Below are 16,832 nucleotides of genomic sequence, written 5' to 3' on the forward strand. Positions count from 1 at the left end.
ATGTTCACCTTCGCCGATTTGTAGAAAGTGGTTGGCATCTTTAGATCGTCCTTTGGGTGAATCGCGTTTTCACCTTTGTCGGACGATTTATCTTTATCGTGGTCGTGCAGTGAAATTATTTTTCACTTTCTGCCGACCTGTCGCTTTATAATCGGACGATGAATACTTCAGATTAATGCATCTTGGATTCTTTGTAGAATATTTAAATAAGCTTTATTCAAAGAAAAAGTGCAAATATATACATGTGGGAATTTTCTTATCCCTTTAAGTCGGGCATGACCTAGATCTCAACATGGTGCCTCATTAAAAAACCTTTTCAGGAAAAAGAGCACATCCACTAGTGAGATCCGTTGCCTTTTCTAGCTGTAGTACCTTCTTAGGTTGCAGACGTGCCATGATCTGGGAAGCTCTCGTCCATCGAGTTCGGACAGTCGGTAGTAGCCCTTCCCAAGTACTTCTATGACTCGGTAGGATCCTTTCCAGTTTGCTGCCAGCTTCCCTTCTCCGGGCCGAGTTGTTCCAATGTCGTTTCAGATTAAGATGAGATCGTTCTTATCAAAACTTCTTGGTACTACCCTTTGATTATATCTGGAAGCCATTCGACGTTTTAGAGCTTCTTCTCTGATCCGAGCTCTTTCCTGGATTTCAGGTAGTAGGTCGAGTTCTTCCCTCTAAAGTTGGGAGTTTGCTCCCTCATTATAATGGACTACTCTATGCGATCCTTCTTCAATTTCTACTGGAATCATTGCCTCCATTCCGTATGCTAATCGGAAAGGGGATTCCTTTGTGGTGGAATGTGGCGTCGTTTGGTATGCCCATAGAACCTTTGTATATCTTGCTAACTAATGATTCCTGTTTAGTTGCTATTCTCCAACTTTGCTTAGCTAACAAGCTAAGTTGAAAGCTTTAAGATCCTTGATGCCTAACCCTCCCTTGCTTCTTGTATCTGCAAATTATATCCCATTTAATCCACCACTATTTTAGCTCGGTTCCCCTTTGACTCCACCAAAAATTCATAAGTTTTCTTTGGATATCATCAATTAAGGAGTCTGGTAGCTTGAAGCAGCTCAGAGTGTAGAGAGGAATAGCTATTGCAACTGCTTTGATAAGAACTTTCCTTCCACTGACCAAGAGTAATGACTGTTTTCAGTTCTGTAGCCTGTGTTCCACTTTATCTTTAATATAATTAAACGTACTCTTCTTGGATCTGTTAATTATTGATGGCAGCTCCAGATATTTGTTCTGGTTCCTACATGTGGAATTTGTAAAATATGGGCTAATTCATCTCTTATATGAGGGGGGTATTCTTACTGAAGAAGGTGGATGATTTGTGAAAGTTAATCTGCTGCCCACTAAGGTGTTCGTAGGTGTTCAATATCTGAAGTAGTCTCTGACAAGCCTCTCCATTCGCTTTACAGAAGAGTATAGAATCGGTTGCAAAAAGTAGATGGCTGACTGTAGGGCATCTGCTATTGATCCTCAATCCTGAGATCTCGAGCCTCTGTTCTCCTCTATGGAAAAGATAGGATAAACCTTCTGCGCAAATAAGAAATAGATAGGGGGAGAGGAGATCGCCTTGACGCAATCCCTTGCATGGTTTAAAATAACCATGAGGTTGTCCTTCCACAGTAACAGAGTAGGATACAGTAGTGACACACTCTTTAATCCAGTCAATTTACTATTTACAGAATCCTAGCTTTTCCATCACGTCCCATACAAAACTCCATTTAACCCTATCACTTCACTGCCACCTCGTGATCACCACAAGTTTTATTCTTCAAAAAATGCATGAGCTCATGAGCTATTAAGGTATTGTCACTAATCAGCCTTCCTTTGATGAATGCGCTCTGATTCTCACTAGTCACCTTATTCAACACTCCTTGCATCCTGTGAACCAGTATCTTTGAGATGATTTTATAGAAAACTTACTCAAACTAATGGGTCTAATTTGAGCCATATTTTCTGCTTGCTGAACCTTCGGTATCAAACAAATATGCGTGTGGTTAAAACTTTGCAACATCTTTCCTCCTGCAAAGAAACTCATGGCTGCCTCCGTTACATCCCTTTTGATGATCCTTCAGTAATGTTGAAAGAATTTACCCGTGAATTCGTCATCATCCGGGGCCAAAAAGGGATTAATGGAAAAGGTTTCTGTTTTAACCTTTTCTTCTGTGACTCTCCGCACTAGTCTTCTGTTAGTCGTGACATCGACCCTTACCTCCATGTCCTCTATACTCTCCATGGCTGAACTTGGGTTAGAGGTTGAGAGGAGTTTGGTGAAGTACTGTTGTGCAATTTGAGCTATTTCTTCCTGATCGGATTTGTAGTTACTCGAGTCATCTAACAGCTTTCGAATCTTGTTTCTCCTGGCTCTATTCTGAAATTTTGCATGAAAAAAAATTGTATTTTGGTCCCCCCATTTCAGCCATTGAACCCTTGATTTCTCCCGCCAATACCGTTCTTCCTTCTCGTACGCATTTGTTAGCTCAACCTCTATATTATGAATCTGTCTCCTATCCGCGCCATTTCCTTTCTCCTTCTCCTATTCCAGCTTGTTTTTAATATCAGTAATGAGTGTCTTCGAGTTGCTTCTGCTGCTTTTCTGCCACTCCACAAGCATATGGCGACATTTTTTCAGTTGCAAAACAGTTTGTACATAGGAGATCCATTTATTTGGGTCTGCCATGCCTCTTTCACAATGTTTGATACCTCCTCATTGTCACACCACCTCTCTTGAAACCGAAATCTCCTCTTATTCCTGCTTTCTTCTGTTCGAATATAATAAAAGGGGACGATGATCTGAACTGGTATCCTCCAAGTAGGTGATTGTTGCTTTCGGGTACTCTAATCTCAAATGTGTTCAGGTCAAACATCTATCCAGCCTTTCTCTAACAAAATTCTCACCAAATTGTTTGTTGCTCCAAGTAAATTTGCTTTCAATATACCCCAAGTCTACCAACTCACCTTCATTAATGAAATTATTGAAAGCATCAATAGAGCTTCTCGTCTTCATACGACCCCCTTCTTTCTCGTGGTATTCTGAGATGGCATTAAAATCTCCTATCACCATAGAATATTGACCGAGCGGTGAATAATCTCCAAAATTTTGCCAAACTGCTCCTTCCTCCGATTCTCCTCACAATGAAGATGAACAGCCACAACCTCCCATTGCTTTTGGAGTCTGCGGCCAGTCCATGAGAATTGAATCATAAATTCTTCTTGATGCCGAACTGTAATATCTGACTCTTCCTTCCATGCCAACACCAAACCTCCTATCGATCCCCTAGGATCCACACAAGAAAAGTTCAAGAACTCCAACTTCCTACAAACTCCCGACACAGTTAAAGTATTATTTTTCGTTTCGCACATAAACAATATCTCGGGGAAATGGGATTTACAAATCTCTTGTATATTGTGAACTGTCAGGGATTTTTCTAAATCCCGACAGTTCCACATCAACATCTTCATAGTCCTTCGGGTGTCTTTTCAAGGGTGGCACCCTCCCCCTCAACATTAGTAACAGTGGCTTTTTGGTGTATTTTCTTTGAAATTTCCATCTCCATTCTTTCTTGGGCCTTCCTCTTTTTTCCTGTCACATTGATCATTTTTCTTCTAGCTAGATTTTTCAAGTTTGGCTTCCTCTTATTTTGTTGTCCTCCTTGGTAACTGCCTGTTCTAAAGACAAACCCCGTCATGTTCTCCATGCTTTTTGGGTTCATCGTATCTGACCGTATGTTATCTGCTGTAGAATCTATTCTGCTTCCCGTATCCTCTAATTCCATCAGCAAACTTTCTTCTTCCTTTCCTCCCTTCTTCTCATTATGCCCTTCTTACTATCTTCCTCTCCTGTTTTCCCTCATAGTAAGACCAGCCAGCTCCTTGATGAGGTTAACTGGTATGGGCCTCTTATCTCTCCTTGCTCTCCAATCCTTCGAAGAACCAAAATTAGTGTTGGAATTTTTTGTGGTGTTCTATTCTCGTTTTTCTGCCTGTTCAGATCTCAGCCAATCCCCCCATCCTTCGTCTTCCATATCCCCTCTTAGCAAATTATCTAAATGTCTGCTGTAATTTCGTATCTCATGTCCCAAGAACTCGTAATAATTGCAAAAGATTCCAATCCGTTCATAGCGAATTGAGACCTCCATTGTCCTTCTATTTGGGCCTCAATTTTGATGATTATTCGGAGTGTCTTGGTAACATCCAGGTTGATCAGCACTTTAACAATCCTACTTTCTTTGCCTCTCACTTGAAAGATGTCAACGTCTAGGACTTCTCCTATTACTCTTTCGAATTTTCCACCTAACTCCTTTGTTTTTTAATGTTCTGGTAATCTCCAAAGTTGAACCCACACTGGAACTTGAGAGAATTCTGCATCATTAAGTGTCTCCTCTCCCCTCCACCTCTTTATATTTAGGGTAAAATTTTTGAAAAGCCATGGCCCTCCTTGTTCGATTCGTATAAGCTCTTTTTCATCAGAGAAGAAAAACTGGAAGAGGTTTCCTCCATGATCCACCAAGCTAAATCCCTCTGGTTGCCTCCAAATAGCCTACATTGCTGCCTCCATCGTCCCTCCTGAGAAAGTCCGGTCAGCCAGCAACCTACCCACTAAGCTCCTTGAGCATCTCTCTACCCCTACTCGAATTTTCTCCTCGCCAAATGCAACAACTTCCTTCTCTTCCTCCAAACTCTTTCTTCCTCTGTCTTGATTATGAGCAGCCGACGCTGCCATTAAGATCTCATTGACGCTTTCAGAATTCAGATAACTTTAGATGGACATTTGTATTTTTTTCCGCAAATTAGGATTTCTCCCATTTAAACTCTAGCAGAGCACTATAATTAGGATTTCTCCCATCATTCTAACAGTATTACGAAAATTTGAGTAAAGAAGAATAATAAATTTAAAATCGTGAAAAAAATATAAATAAAAAAATTAATATAAATGAGATTAATTAGTAATTATTTTAGAATTTAATGTTAGTTGAAAAGAAATATAAAAAGTGGATATACATAAAGTAATAAAGAAAAATTAATTGTAATATTCAAAATTAATTTTTTACATTGTTAAAAGTTGAATTCTGTAATATATGAATTCAGGTGTTGGGTGAGAAAATATTAGTTTAGAGCACCAAGACGGGTAGAATCACGGGCGTGTCTTGGAACTCTCTTGGCAATCCCACGAGGGGACTCTGGAGAGGAAAGGTTGGGGCAAGGCAGGGATACCACACCGCGGGATAGGAAATACAAGAGCCGCACAACCGTGGAACGAGCACCGTAGCTCAAGCCCACACATGAAGAGGGTCCGGTGCGCCCGTTCGTTGTGCGAGGCAAGCAGCCAGACAGCACTTAGGACCCACACACTGCTCATCCGCCAACACGGTTCGCAAACCCAGGATGCCTAGACGATCCGCGACCCGCACTCCAAGGCGTGTGCAGGCAAGTGGAAGCATACGGGAGGGCCGAGCCAACGCTACTAGGCAGGGTTCAAAGGAAGCGACGAAGGAAACTCAAGGGAGAGCCTGAAGCGTCAGGTGCTTCGGCCGATAACCAAACAGCCGCACCATCTAGATCAAGCCACACGCACAACCCACACCTCGTCGAGACCCGTCATAAGTCGAGCTTAGAGCTAGGCCGAGCACGACGCGATGCTCCATGGGAGTGAACACGAACCGTATTTTTGTGTATAGCATAGATACATAGATTAGTGTTATGAGATAAAAAAAGGAATCTAAATTTAAATTAGCATTAATAATGGGACACTAATAACCCAACCTTTTAATATAGAATTGCATATACACCATTCTCTAAAACTAATTGCCCAACGGAAGGATTGGTTGATATGGGTATTTTTATTTATTTATTTACTTATTTATAAAAAATATAAAAAATTAATATTTAATTAGTTAATATTAATTAATATAATTCAATAAAATTTTTTTGAAAGATTTAAAATAGAAAAATTTATGATTTTTTTCCATAAATAATGATAGTTTTATTGCTAAGAAAAGAATTGTTTGAAAAAGAAGACACAATCAAAGAAGTGGGAGTCTCTCAAAATATCTCAATCAGGGAAATAAGAAAATGATGTTATATTTACAAGTGTAAAGTGTTGTCGTAATTAAATTTAATTAAGTAGGTATAAATTTAGCGAAAAAAATGTGTACATACGTTATTATTATTTTTTTTTTGTGTTTTTGTAGTACAAAAAATTTTGTTGAATAGTATGAAAATTTATTTATATAATACAAAATTTTGTACATAACAAAAATTTATTGATATAATATATAAATTTTGTATATAATACATAAATATTTGTACATAGTATACGAATTTTTGTTACGAATATATTTTGTTAGTTGAGTGAGTCAATATTTTAGATATATGATCCTCAAAAAATTTATGTGTTGTCAATTAAAATTTATATAATAGATATATTTTGTTGGTTGGATATCAATATTTTGAACATGTGATCTTTTAGAAATTTATATGATGTGCACAAAAATTTTTGTATTGTTTGAATTTTTGTTAGTTAGGTGTCAATGTTTTGGGTACATAGTTCTTTAAAACTTTTTTTTGTACTTATACAAAAATTTATGTGTTGTGCATTAAAAATTCTGTACTCTAATTTTGTGAACAAATGTAGGAGAAAAAGAAGACAAAGACGACGCCGATGATGATAACAAAGGAGGATTAGAAAGAAAAAAAAGAAGAAAAATTAAATAACGACAACAAAAAGACAGTGGTGACAACAACGAAGAAAAAAACCACCGTGATGGTAGCACCGATAATGATAACAACGTTAAAAAAAAGCACGCAAAAGAAGAAGAAGAAGAAGACGATAAAGACGATAACAAAGGAGGAAAAAGAAGAAAAGGAAAAAAAATAACAGCAACAAAAAAAATAGTTGAAAACTTGTTTTAAAAAGCGCTTGAATGCCTAACTTTATGTATTAAGAAAATATTAACTTAGAGAAACAATAGATAAAAAAAAAGTTAAAGATCTAAAATTTAAGATAAACAAAATCTTTTTAAGATTGAGTAGATAATTGTATTCTTTTTATTTTTATAAATTAAATGAAAATAAAAATTTACACGCAATTATTTTTTATGTAAAATTGATAATTAAGAGCCTTTAAATACTTAATCAAATATATCAAACTGTAATGGTAGCTTTGGAAAATTTCTGCAAAGCCTCTGGGATGAAGGTTAATGTGGAGAAATCTAAAGCGCTATGCTCTAGGAATGTTTCAGCAACAAGAAAAGAGATTTTCACTGGAGTCTCCTCCATCAGATTTGTCCAGAACTTGGGCAAGTATTTAGGGGTGAACCTTAATCACTCTCGGGTGACACGCGCAACTTTCAATGATGTTCTGGACAAGATTCGGGGAAGGCTAGCCAGCTGGAAAGGGAGATTGCTTAATAAGGTAGGTAGACTCTGTTTGCTCAACTCGGTAGTGACTGCGATTCCTACTTATCGTATGCAAGTATCTCTCTTCCCTAAAGGGGTAACTAATAAGATAGAATCCATGATGCGAAACTTTCTATGGAAGGGTCAACCTGATGGTAGAGGCCTGAATCTAGTTAACTGGAAAGTGTTGGTCACCCCTAAGAAGTTTGAAGGTCTGGAAATTAGAGATCCTTTTTGTGCCAATATTGCTCTTCTTGGAAAACTAATTTGGCAACTTTTTCACCATCCCGATAAGCTATGGGTTCAACTGTTGACGGAGAAATACCATTCTTCTAAGGATGATTGTCTTAGTCGGTCTCGAGAAAGGGGATCTTATGTTTGGAAGAGTATATGTCGAGTTTGGGATATCCTGAAGGAAGGTTTTATTTGGTGCATTGGAGATTTGGAACAGAACTTTTGGTTTTCTAAATGGAGAAGAGAGGGGCGACTGTGTCAGGAGATGGATTATGTTCACATTTCTGATTCGGATCTCAAGATCTTGGACCTTTGGTCATCTGGAAAGTGGAATCTTGAGAATATCTATTCTCCTCTGAATCAGTCTCTGCAGAGCAACATTAACTCTTACAACCCAGATGTTCAAGCTGGTTCAGAGGTCGGTTGGTGTTGGACTGGTGCGATTTCAAAGGTTTATGATGCTCATAGTGATTATTTGTGGCTCAGTAAGAAGATGTTTAGTTGGGAGGATAGGGGTAATTGGCTTTGGCTTTGGCGTCAACATGTTCCGGAAAAGCACAAATTTTTGGTCTGGCTATGTCTTTGGGAGGCTCTTCCTACTGCTGCATTTCGTTTTAGGAGGGGCATTTCGCACACGGATAGCTGTCCACGATGTTTCTCAGGTCAGGAATCGGTATTACATTGTATTCGGGATTGTCCAAAAGCCCAACTTGTTTGGCAAGCTTTAGGGATCTCTGATCAACCAGTGGATTTGATGAGTTGGTTCTTACATAATTGCAAACAACGCCCCTTTAGATTCTTTTCTAGTCTCTGGTGGATTTGGCGTTCGAGGAATAACGAGATCTTTCATCCTCACGACCATTGGACCACATACAAGGTGATTGGTATGGCTTTGTCCTTGGAAAAGGAGCTCCGAAATATTTTTGAGTTGCAACGACTGTCTATCCCCTCAACCATTAGTGGCTCTTGGATTCCCCCTCAGTGGGTACCTTTAAGATTAATTGTGATGCTAGCTATCCTGGCAGTGGTGATCGAGTTGGTTTTGCTTGTGTTAGCAGAGATTGGAAGGGAAGGTGGCAACGAGGCTGTCTGGGAACAATTGAGAGTCGTAGCATTTTGCAAGGAGAGTTGTTTGCTATTTGGAGAGGCTTTCTTTTAGCATGGGACTCGGGACAAAGAGACATTATATGTGAGACAAATTGTGTGGAGGCTTTTACTATTGTCAATAATTCACAAGATTGCTCTGGGTTTATTGATCTTTTAGTGTTAAAAATTCGAGATATCATGTCTTGGAAATGGCGTGCTGATCTTCGGTTGATCTTGAGAGATGCAAATACAGTAGCAGGCATCATGGCAAAGACCGCAATGAGGACCCTTTCTCCCCAAGTGGAGCTTTCGTTGCCTTGGAAAGAATTTGAGAGTAGTATTCAGCGAGACTGCCTTTCTTAAGCAGTTTCTTATTTTTTTTTTCTCATTCTTAGTTTTTGTTTATTTTCTTTTAAGTCACCAAAAAAAATATATCAAATCATCTAATAATTCTCAATTAATAATTTCACATAAAAATCTATTAAAATAGATAACTACCACTGGGGGTGCATATGGCCCGCCCGACCTGAAGACCCGGTCCGGCCCCAAACATTTTAGGAGCTAATTTGGTGTGATTTCACCAGGTTTAGGGTCGGGTAAGGGTCTCACAAATAGACCCGGTCATTATTTCGGATCGGGTCCGGACCATAACTCGGGTCACCCGAAGTCGGCCCGGTGGCCTGGTCATCACACACAATTAATATTTTGTTTTATTAGTGATGGATAATGGCTATTCTTATGTGGAATTTAAGTATTGTAAATCTTAATATTTTGTGTTATTAGTCATTAGAAGACTATAAGTTAATGTTTTTATGTTTAGAATGCATAAGACTTTAGACTAATGCATAATATTGTGTTATTTGTATTGATTTAAATATTTGGTGTTATTAGACAATATTAGTATTGATTGTAGTTATACTTTAATTTTGAAGAAGGGTTGGTTCTTGTTATATTTTTCTAAGTGAATTTTACCATGTCAAATAATGGTTGGAGTTTTAGAAATTTGGATATTTTTACATGCTAGCTTACAAGAAGGTATTAACGTAATGTAATGTTAACGGCCCGGTTTTCACCCGATATAATTGTGGTCCAAAAGTGTGTTGGTTTCATCGGGTTTAGGATCGAGTTCGAGTCTAATAAATAGATTCGATGTATATTTAGGGTCGGGTCTAGGTCACATCAAACCTGACTTCACCCAACTCATGTACACCCCTAACTACCACTAACTTCTAAAGAAAAGAAAAAAAAAGTCACTTATTCTATAATATTACCATATAATTATATGTAATTTATTTTATCAGAATGTAAATTTTTTATTTATTTATGCATATCTATCTCTTATAATTAACTATAAATAATATCTATTAAAAAAAAATTTCAGATAGAATACATTATCAGGCCTTTTTTTAGTCCTGCTAGGGTTACAATGGAATATTTGTATAATGAGCTATATAAGTTATAAAATGAACATTTTTTTGAGTCCTCCTGCTTTTTTTGAGTCCTGCTAGGAATACAATGAAATACTTGTACAATAGGCTATATGAGTTAGAAAATAAACATTACCTATAATATTCAGAATAACCATCATAGGGATAATAAACATCCCAAAAATTAAGCTAATTTTGGGATTTACCAAGGATCAAACTTTTGACCTTTCGAATTTAGAACTCTAATACCATATCATGATACCACTGATCCCAAAAATTTATACTGATGAAAAAAGGTAACACTAATAGTTATATCTCTAATACTCTCTAAACTTTCATTAGACATATTGTACAAATATTCCATTGGCTATTTATACTTTCTTTCTTTTTTTGGTCTTTTTTTTGGTCATGAAGAAGCCGTTATTGCCTTATTGGAATACAATACCAGGGCTTGAAGAAGAAGTAATATTCTGAAAACTGGATAAGACTGACTGGTCAGATCGGTTTAACTGCGACCGACAGTATTAATGATTTGGTCAAGACATATAAAACCAACAACAAAAATATCGAAAAAAAACCGTTGAACCGGACGAGAACCAGTCGGTCAGACCGAACCGGAACCCGGCCGGTTTACACAGAAAGGAAAGCTCCTTTGCTTCTTTCTCCCGTTCTACCTTTCTTTCTTTCGGTCAGAGAAATCACACAAACCCAACCACAAAACCCTAGCACTGTAAGCCTACACCACCGCCACAAGGGAGGGGCATACTGCCGCCGTCCGTCGCACTCAAAGTTCGCCATCCGTCATCTAGCTTCCCTCGTGCGCCAAGTCTTCAACCCCTGTTCGCTGTCACCGATCACGGTTGCTTCCTCGAGCTCGGCGTCCGTCGTGTTTGTCTGCTCAGCCTCGCTTCCGTCGCCGTTTGTTTGCCGTTCACGTTCGCGTCTTCGTTCGCGTTCTTCGCCGTTCGCGTTCGCTCGGCGTTCACCGTTCGCGTTCACTCGTTGTTCACCGTTCGAGTTCGCGTTCGTCTGGAAGCCACGTTGCTCTGCTTCAAACTCTGCGACCAACCCGCGTGCTCCACTCAGCCGTCGAACTGCTCTCTGTTGTCCCTGCCGTGAGTTCCCTAAACCCGCCACCAGACAATACACTCACACAACAGACAACACCAATACTCTTCTTCAAACTCTGCAATTTCTGATTTCTACTACAATAAGTAATTATTTGATTTGGTAGTGGTTTGGATTTTTTCATAGACTAAATTAAAGTTACAATAGTTTTGTTCTCTTCTCTATCACATTGAAATTAAGCTTTGGATTCTCTTATTTCGTTTTAATTTTACCGCACTCAACATGTTTGATGAAATGCTTTAACCATATTTCTGATTGGTTTTATAATTTCTAGCTTTTATAATTTCTCTTAGTCAAAGGTTAGTGGTCTGAACTCTTGAAATTTCAAATTACTTAAATATGTAATTTCTGAAATTAGGGATTTGTGAATCTGAACTCTGAAGTTAGTGATTGATTTCTGATATGTTACTGGTTCTGTTCTAATATGTGCTTTTGTTACTGATTCTGAAATTGATTAATGGATTTGTTTCTGAAATTGAGTAATGGATTTGTTACTGATTCTGTTCTATGGTCTTATGGATGATTATTGGATTTCTAGCCGTTCTGTTGCTGATTCTAATTTATGGATTTTGATGATTGATAAATCTTCATGTTAGTTTTTAATATTTAGATATTTCTTTTTACTATTTAACTTTTGAAATTGTATTTTGATAAGATCATATGGATTTGATTGATGACACTTTGTTGTTTGAATGCTAATTTTTGTTGTTGAATGTCCTGTTTGTTGTTGAATGATAATTTTTGTTGCTGAATGCTGAATGCTAAATGCTGTTGGTAATGGTGTTTTTGCTGCTGAATGTCCTGCTATTTTTATTTCTTTGGTTGTTGCTGAATGTTGGTGGCAGAATTTAGATATGGTCATGTTGATAATTTTTTGATTTTTCAATGTGCTGTGGCTAGTCTTTAATTTCATATCTGGTTATGGATACGTCTTTGTTTTGTAGTTGCTGGTTTTGCTTTGATTTGTAGTTGCTAGCTCCTAATTATGCTGGTTTTGCTGCCTTTGTTTGTTGCTGAATGTTGGTGGCAGAATTTAGATATGGTCATGTTGATAATTTTTTTTATTTTTCATTGTGATGTGGCTGGTCTTTAATTTTGTTTTAATTAATTAAACTTTTATTAATTTCAGTTATGGATAATAGTATTAATCAAATAGAGATTAATAAAACTTTTATCAAATTTCGAATGATGCTGCTAATCCTAATCCTAATCCACCGAAGCAAATTTGCAACAAGTTCTTGCAGATTTTGATGATTGATAAATCATTATGTTGGGATTTAATATTTAGATATGTTTTTTTACTATTTAATTTTTGAGTTTGTATTTTGATAAGATCATATGGATTAGGTTGATGATATTTTATGTAGTGTTTTAAATTTCGAAAATATTTTAAGATTTATATTAGACTATAATTATATTTTAGGATGTTTATTTATAATTTATTTATTATTTTATTCTAAAACGGTTTTTTTGGTTGACCACTGGTTGGACCAGTGAACCAGTGACTAAAACGGTTCGATGACCGGTCCGGTTCAACTCATCGAGTTTTGAGGATACAATACTAGGGCTTGAAGAAGCCGATATTGGAATCCGTCGAGCTCCGCCTCCGAGTCCGGTGATTTTGTTTGCGTTTTCCCGGCAAATCCAAGACATCACCAGTTGTTGTGGTTGGATAAAAGGTTCCTTCCAATCCTTCTCAGAAACCCAAAGTTTCTTCTCTCCAAAAAAATGGGCGGTATGTCGAACATGCTGTGGTTTTAATTCATAGGTTTCAAATGTAACGGCTTTTGTTTCTACTTTGCTTGCTCGTCTTTTCACTGTTGAAAATGTTTTACATTCGCAGGGATACAGCAGGAAAACAGAGAAGAGAAGGTATCTTTGGAGCTCAGTGAGGAAATTCTTCAGAGCATGGAAGTTGGAATGGCCTTCAAAGACTATGTATGTTACCCTTCCTTTCTTTTCTTGTTATAAAATTAGGGCTGCAACCTTCAAATTCAGTTCTTTGTCTTCGTAACTCTCTTATTATGCTTTCATTGCTTACCTGTTTATGTTTATCCATGCAGAATTGTAAAATTAGTTCCATGGATTTTCACAGGGCAACCAGCTATCTAGTCACTGCTAGCAATGATGAATCCATTCGTCTCTATGATGTCACTGCCGGAACGTATGCCTCTCTTTCCATTTTAGCCTCCACTGTTTTAGGTTAATCTTTTCTCCACATAATAGTTTGTTCAAGTTTCTAGTGCTAGATTGGAACTCTTAACATTCTTAATGTTATTTAGTTTTCGCAACTAGAAAATTTAACATCCTTTGCAACTAAATGGTTGGGTAGATTGTTGTGTAAATATGCACAATTAATTATTAAACATGTCAAGTTATTTAGTTATTTATTTTTAGTTTATTTACATATTTTGATGTATCATCCACATCCTTCCTGTTTTTAAGATGTCATAATTGTTACCAGATGTTTGAAGACAATTAACAGCAAGAAGTATGGGGTTGACTTGGTTTGTTTCACGTCTCATCCGACCACTGTCATATACTCATCTAGAAATGGGTGGGATGGTATGTTCCATACCTGTGTCAATTTCCACTGATTTTCGTGCACCCATTACTAATATGATTAGTTGAACCAGAATCTCTGCGGCTTCTATCGTTGCATGATAACAAGTATTTGAGATATTTCAAAGGTCATCATGACAGGTTTGCTATTTCCAACTATATGATATAGTGCTCATGTACTATCCATTTTTCCATATAACAAAATGCATACTTATTCTTTTTCCAGGGTTGTCTCACTTAGCTTGTGCTCCCGGAAGGAGTGCTTTATTTCTGGATCTCTTGATCGAACTGTTTTACTATGGGATCAAAGGGCCGAGAAATGCCAGGTATGGCATTTGCATCTCTGCTTGTTTATATCCTGTATATCTTCATGTATCTAATACATGTAACTCTTTTAGGGGATTCTTACTTACTTTATAAACAAAATAGGGACTTTTACGTGTACAAGGAAGGCCTGCTATTTCATATGATGATCAAGGGCTTGTTTTTGCAATTGCCTTTGGAGGATACATAAGAATGTTTGATGCACGCAAGTATGAAAAGGTAAGCAAATTTTGCACAAGAATACGTATAAAACTTGGTTCTTACATTGGTTTTATAATTTGGAGTATTAATTATGATATACTCTAATTATCTCATATGGTAAAATTCACTCTACAGGGTCCCTTTGAGATCTTTTCTGTTGGGGGAGATATTTCTGATGCAAATACAGTGAAATTTAGTAACGATGGGAGACTCATGCTTTTAACAACTGCAGATGGGCATATTCATGTTCTTGATTCATTTCGTGGCACACTTGTTAGTATCTTTGTTACTTAAACTCAGTTCACTTCTACTTAAGTTTTTATTTATATATGCTTTGATAGGATTTCTGTGTGACTGTTCTTCTGTCATATGTATATAGTTATCAACATATAATGTCACACCTGTCTCGTGCAACTCCACGTTAGAAGCTTCTTTCAGTCCAGAGGGAATGTTTGTAATATCCGGTAAGCACTTTTGCATCAATGGAAAATTGTCAGTTCATGATTCACTTGTTCGTGCATTATTGCTAGCACAAAGTGGTTTAAGCTCTACTAACCTTAATCAGATTGAAGGAATGCTGAAGTTTTATTTACTTCTTGTTTTTTTTTTGCTTTAAATTGTGTTTTGAAGAGACTAGAAATTTTAGAAGCAATGTAACTTTAAAATGTCTTGCATCCTGCCATTTATTTTCAACTAACTTTTTCAATCCTCTCAGCTTGGTATGAGATCCAGTTATTCTCTGCTTACTGTTTATGCTAAATGATGATTATTATACTAAATTTACATTCTACTGGACCTTTACAGGTTCTGGGGATGGCAGCATTTATGCATGGAGTGTTCGAAGTGGTAAAGAGGTAAAGATTAGCTACAGGATTTAGCCAGTGTACAGATAGTTAATCTAAAATCATATGCTTAATTGCGTCATATATGTTTAACTTTACATGATAAAGCATGTTCTTTCAGTTTTCTCTTTCCTATCCTTTTTTGCTAAGAACCTTGTGGAATGTGCTATGATATCCCCAACAAATATTTAAGTGGAAGATAGCTCTCTTAAATTAATTAACTAATAATTGATTTCTGTCATCTTTTTCTCCTTTGATTTATTTCCCAGAAAACACCAAATATTGAAATCACATATAAAATTTAATTTAAATATTTTTTTTTCATACATAAACTGAAATGTAATATTTGCAGTCAAATCAATCACTTATATACAAACTCACACCTAAAATAGTGTTTGGCATCAAAATCTTATTGAATGACAGTTAAATGTAAATCTCTCCAATGCTATATGTAATTCCAACCGAACTTCAACGTTTATAGTTATACCCTGCTTGTATAGGTTGGTAGCTGGAGGAGTGCAACTGCTGATACTGGACCACCGGTGATAAAATGGGCACCGGGAAGTCTCATGTTCGCAACCGGATCTTCTGAGCTATCATTTTGGGTCCCAGATTTGTCTAAGTTGGGATCTTATGTTGGAAGAAAGTAAAAGCCATACATGATGGAGGTTCTGTTTGCCCCCACAGGCCCACAACTGACTGAAAGATACTAGACTATGATGGGGGGTAACAAATAAGGGTGAGTTTTTCTTATTTTGACTGGTTCACCAAACACACCCTTAGTGACAAACTTTGCCTGTGTGACCGTGTATATAGAAGTATATCATTATATAAAAATCTCAATGAATCAAAATGAAGTTATTATGTCCTTTGGCTCTTCAGTTGTAACTTGTTTCTCTTTTTTCATCATCACTAGATGAAAATTATCAGGTATAGTCAAGCTTGTTCTCTCACTACTCAAGATTTCATTTGAGCACTTGTTAAGGTCGAATTTTGTTTCTATCATTAAATTATGTCAGCATTATTACGATGTACGAAATATAAGAACATAAAAAAAAGTTTTTTATAAGTCGTAATAATAGAAAGCATGAATATTATGACTAATCAAGAAATTTAAGTTAAAATTGAGTGTGTTAAGACCACATTAATGTTAAAATCTTTGAACCTTTTAAAGTTAAGAAAGATAAGTAGTCTTGCTTTCTATATGTACAGCAATATAGCAGTGAATAGCTTGCTTTCAAAAGCAAATCTGTAAAGTGTAAACGGTGTGTACTGCTTTAGAAAACACCGGTCAATTGTTTCTAGAAGAATGACATACATTGGTAATTTAAATTTCTTAATTTTTTGTTTGGAAATCAACATAATAATTTTACGATTTAACTAATTTGTCTTTTAATAATACATTTTAAAATATAATAATAAGAATTTTTTTATGCTTTATGTTCTAATAAATTTTTAGAAAATATTTTTTTATGATATATTTAACATATACTCTTAAAATATAATTTAGCAAAATTCATAATTTTATTGTCGGAGTTGTTACAATCATTGTCAAGGATATCACTAGTGGATAAGCCGATAAGGATTGAGTGCCCGTTTGAAAAATTTTAGAAGTAATTTTTTT

The 16,832-nt window shown here is 36.5% G+C and overlaps 1 protein-coding gene across 3 annotated transcripts in view; it reads left to right on the forward strand.

Moving 5' to 3' along the window:
* LOC107480978 (protein ANTHESIS POMOTING FACTOR 1) overlaps nt 1-16,076 on the forward strand; it is a 28,638-nt gene extending 12,562 nt beyond the window's left edge. Inside the window, exons 1-12 of one of the 3 annotated variants that reach the window (XM_052259339.1) lie at nt 10,846-11,365; nt 12,774-13,014; nt 13,123-13,217; nt 13,343-13,443; nt 13,744-13,844; nt 13,916-13,982; nt 14,068-14,167; nt 14,271-14,384; nt 14,502-14,639; nt 14,746-14,830; nt 15,171-15,220; nt 15,709-16,076. In XM_052259339.1, the coding sequence (XP_052115299.1) occupies nt 13,008-13,014; nt 13,123-13,217; nt 13,343-13,443; nt 13,744-13,844; nt 13,916-13,982; nt 14,068-14,167; nt 14,271-14,384; nt 14,502-14,639; nt 14,746-14,830; nt 15,171-15,220; nt 15,709-15,858 (1,008 nt within the window). In that variant the 5' untranslated portion in view covers nt 10,846-11,365; nt 12,774-13,007 and the 3' untranslated portion in view covers nt 15,859-16,076. Of the gene's footprint in view, nt 1-10,845; nt 11,366-12,773; nt 13,015-13,122; nt 13,218-13,342; nt 13,444-13,743; nt 13,845-13,915; nt 13,983-14,067; nt 14,168-14,270; nt 14,385-14,501; nt 14,640-14,745; nt 14,831-15,170; nt 15,221-15,708 lie in introns of those variants that run through there. The other 2 variants (XM_052259340.1, XM_052259341.1) reach the window with 2 other exon arrangements.
* Nucleotides 16,077-16,832: the final 756 nt, after the last annotated feature.

This window comes from Arachis duranensis, chromosome 3 (assembly GCF_000817695.3).
Source record: "Arachis duranensis cultivar V14167 chromosome 3, aradu.V14167.gnm2.J7QH, whole genome shotgun sequence".
Taxonomy (NCBI): domain Eukaryota; kingdom Viridiplantae; phylum Streptophyta; class Magnoliopsida; order Fabales; family Fabaceae; genus Arachis; species Arachis duranensis.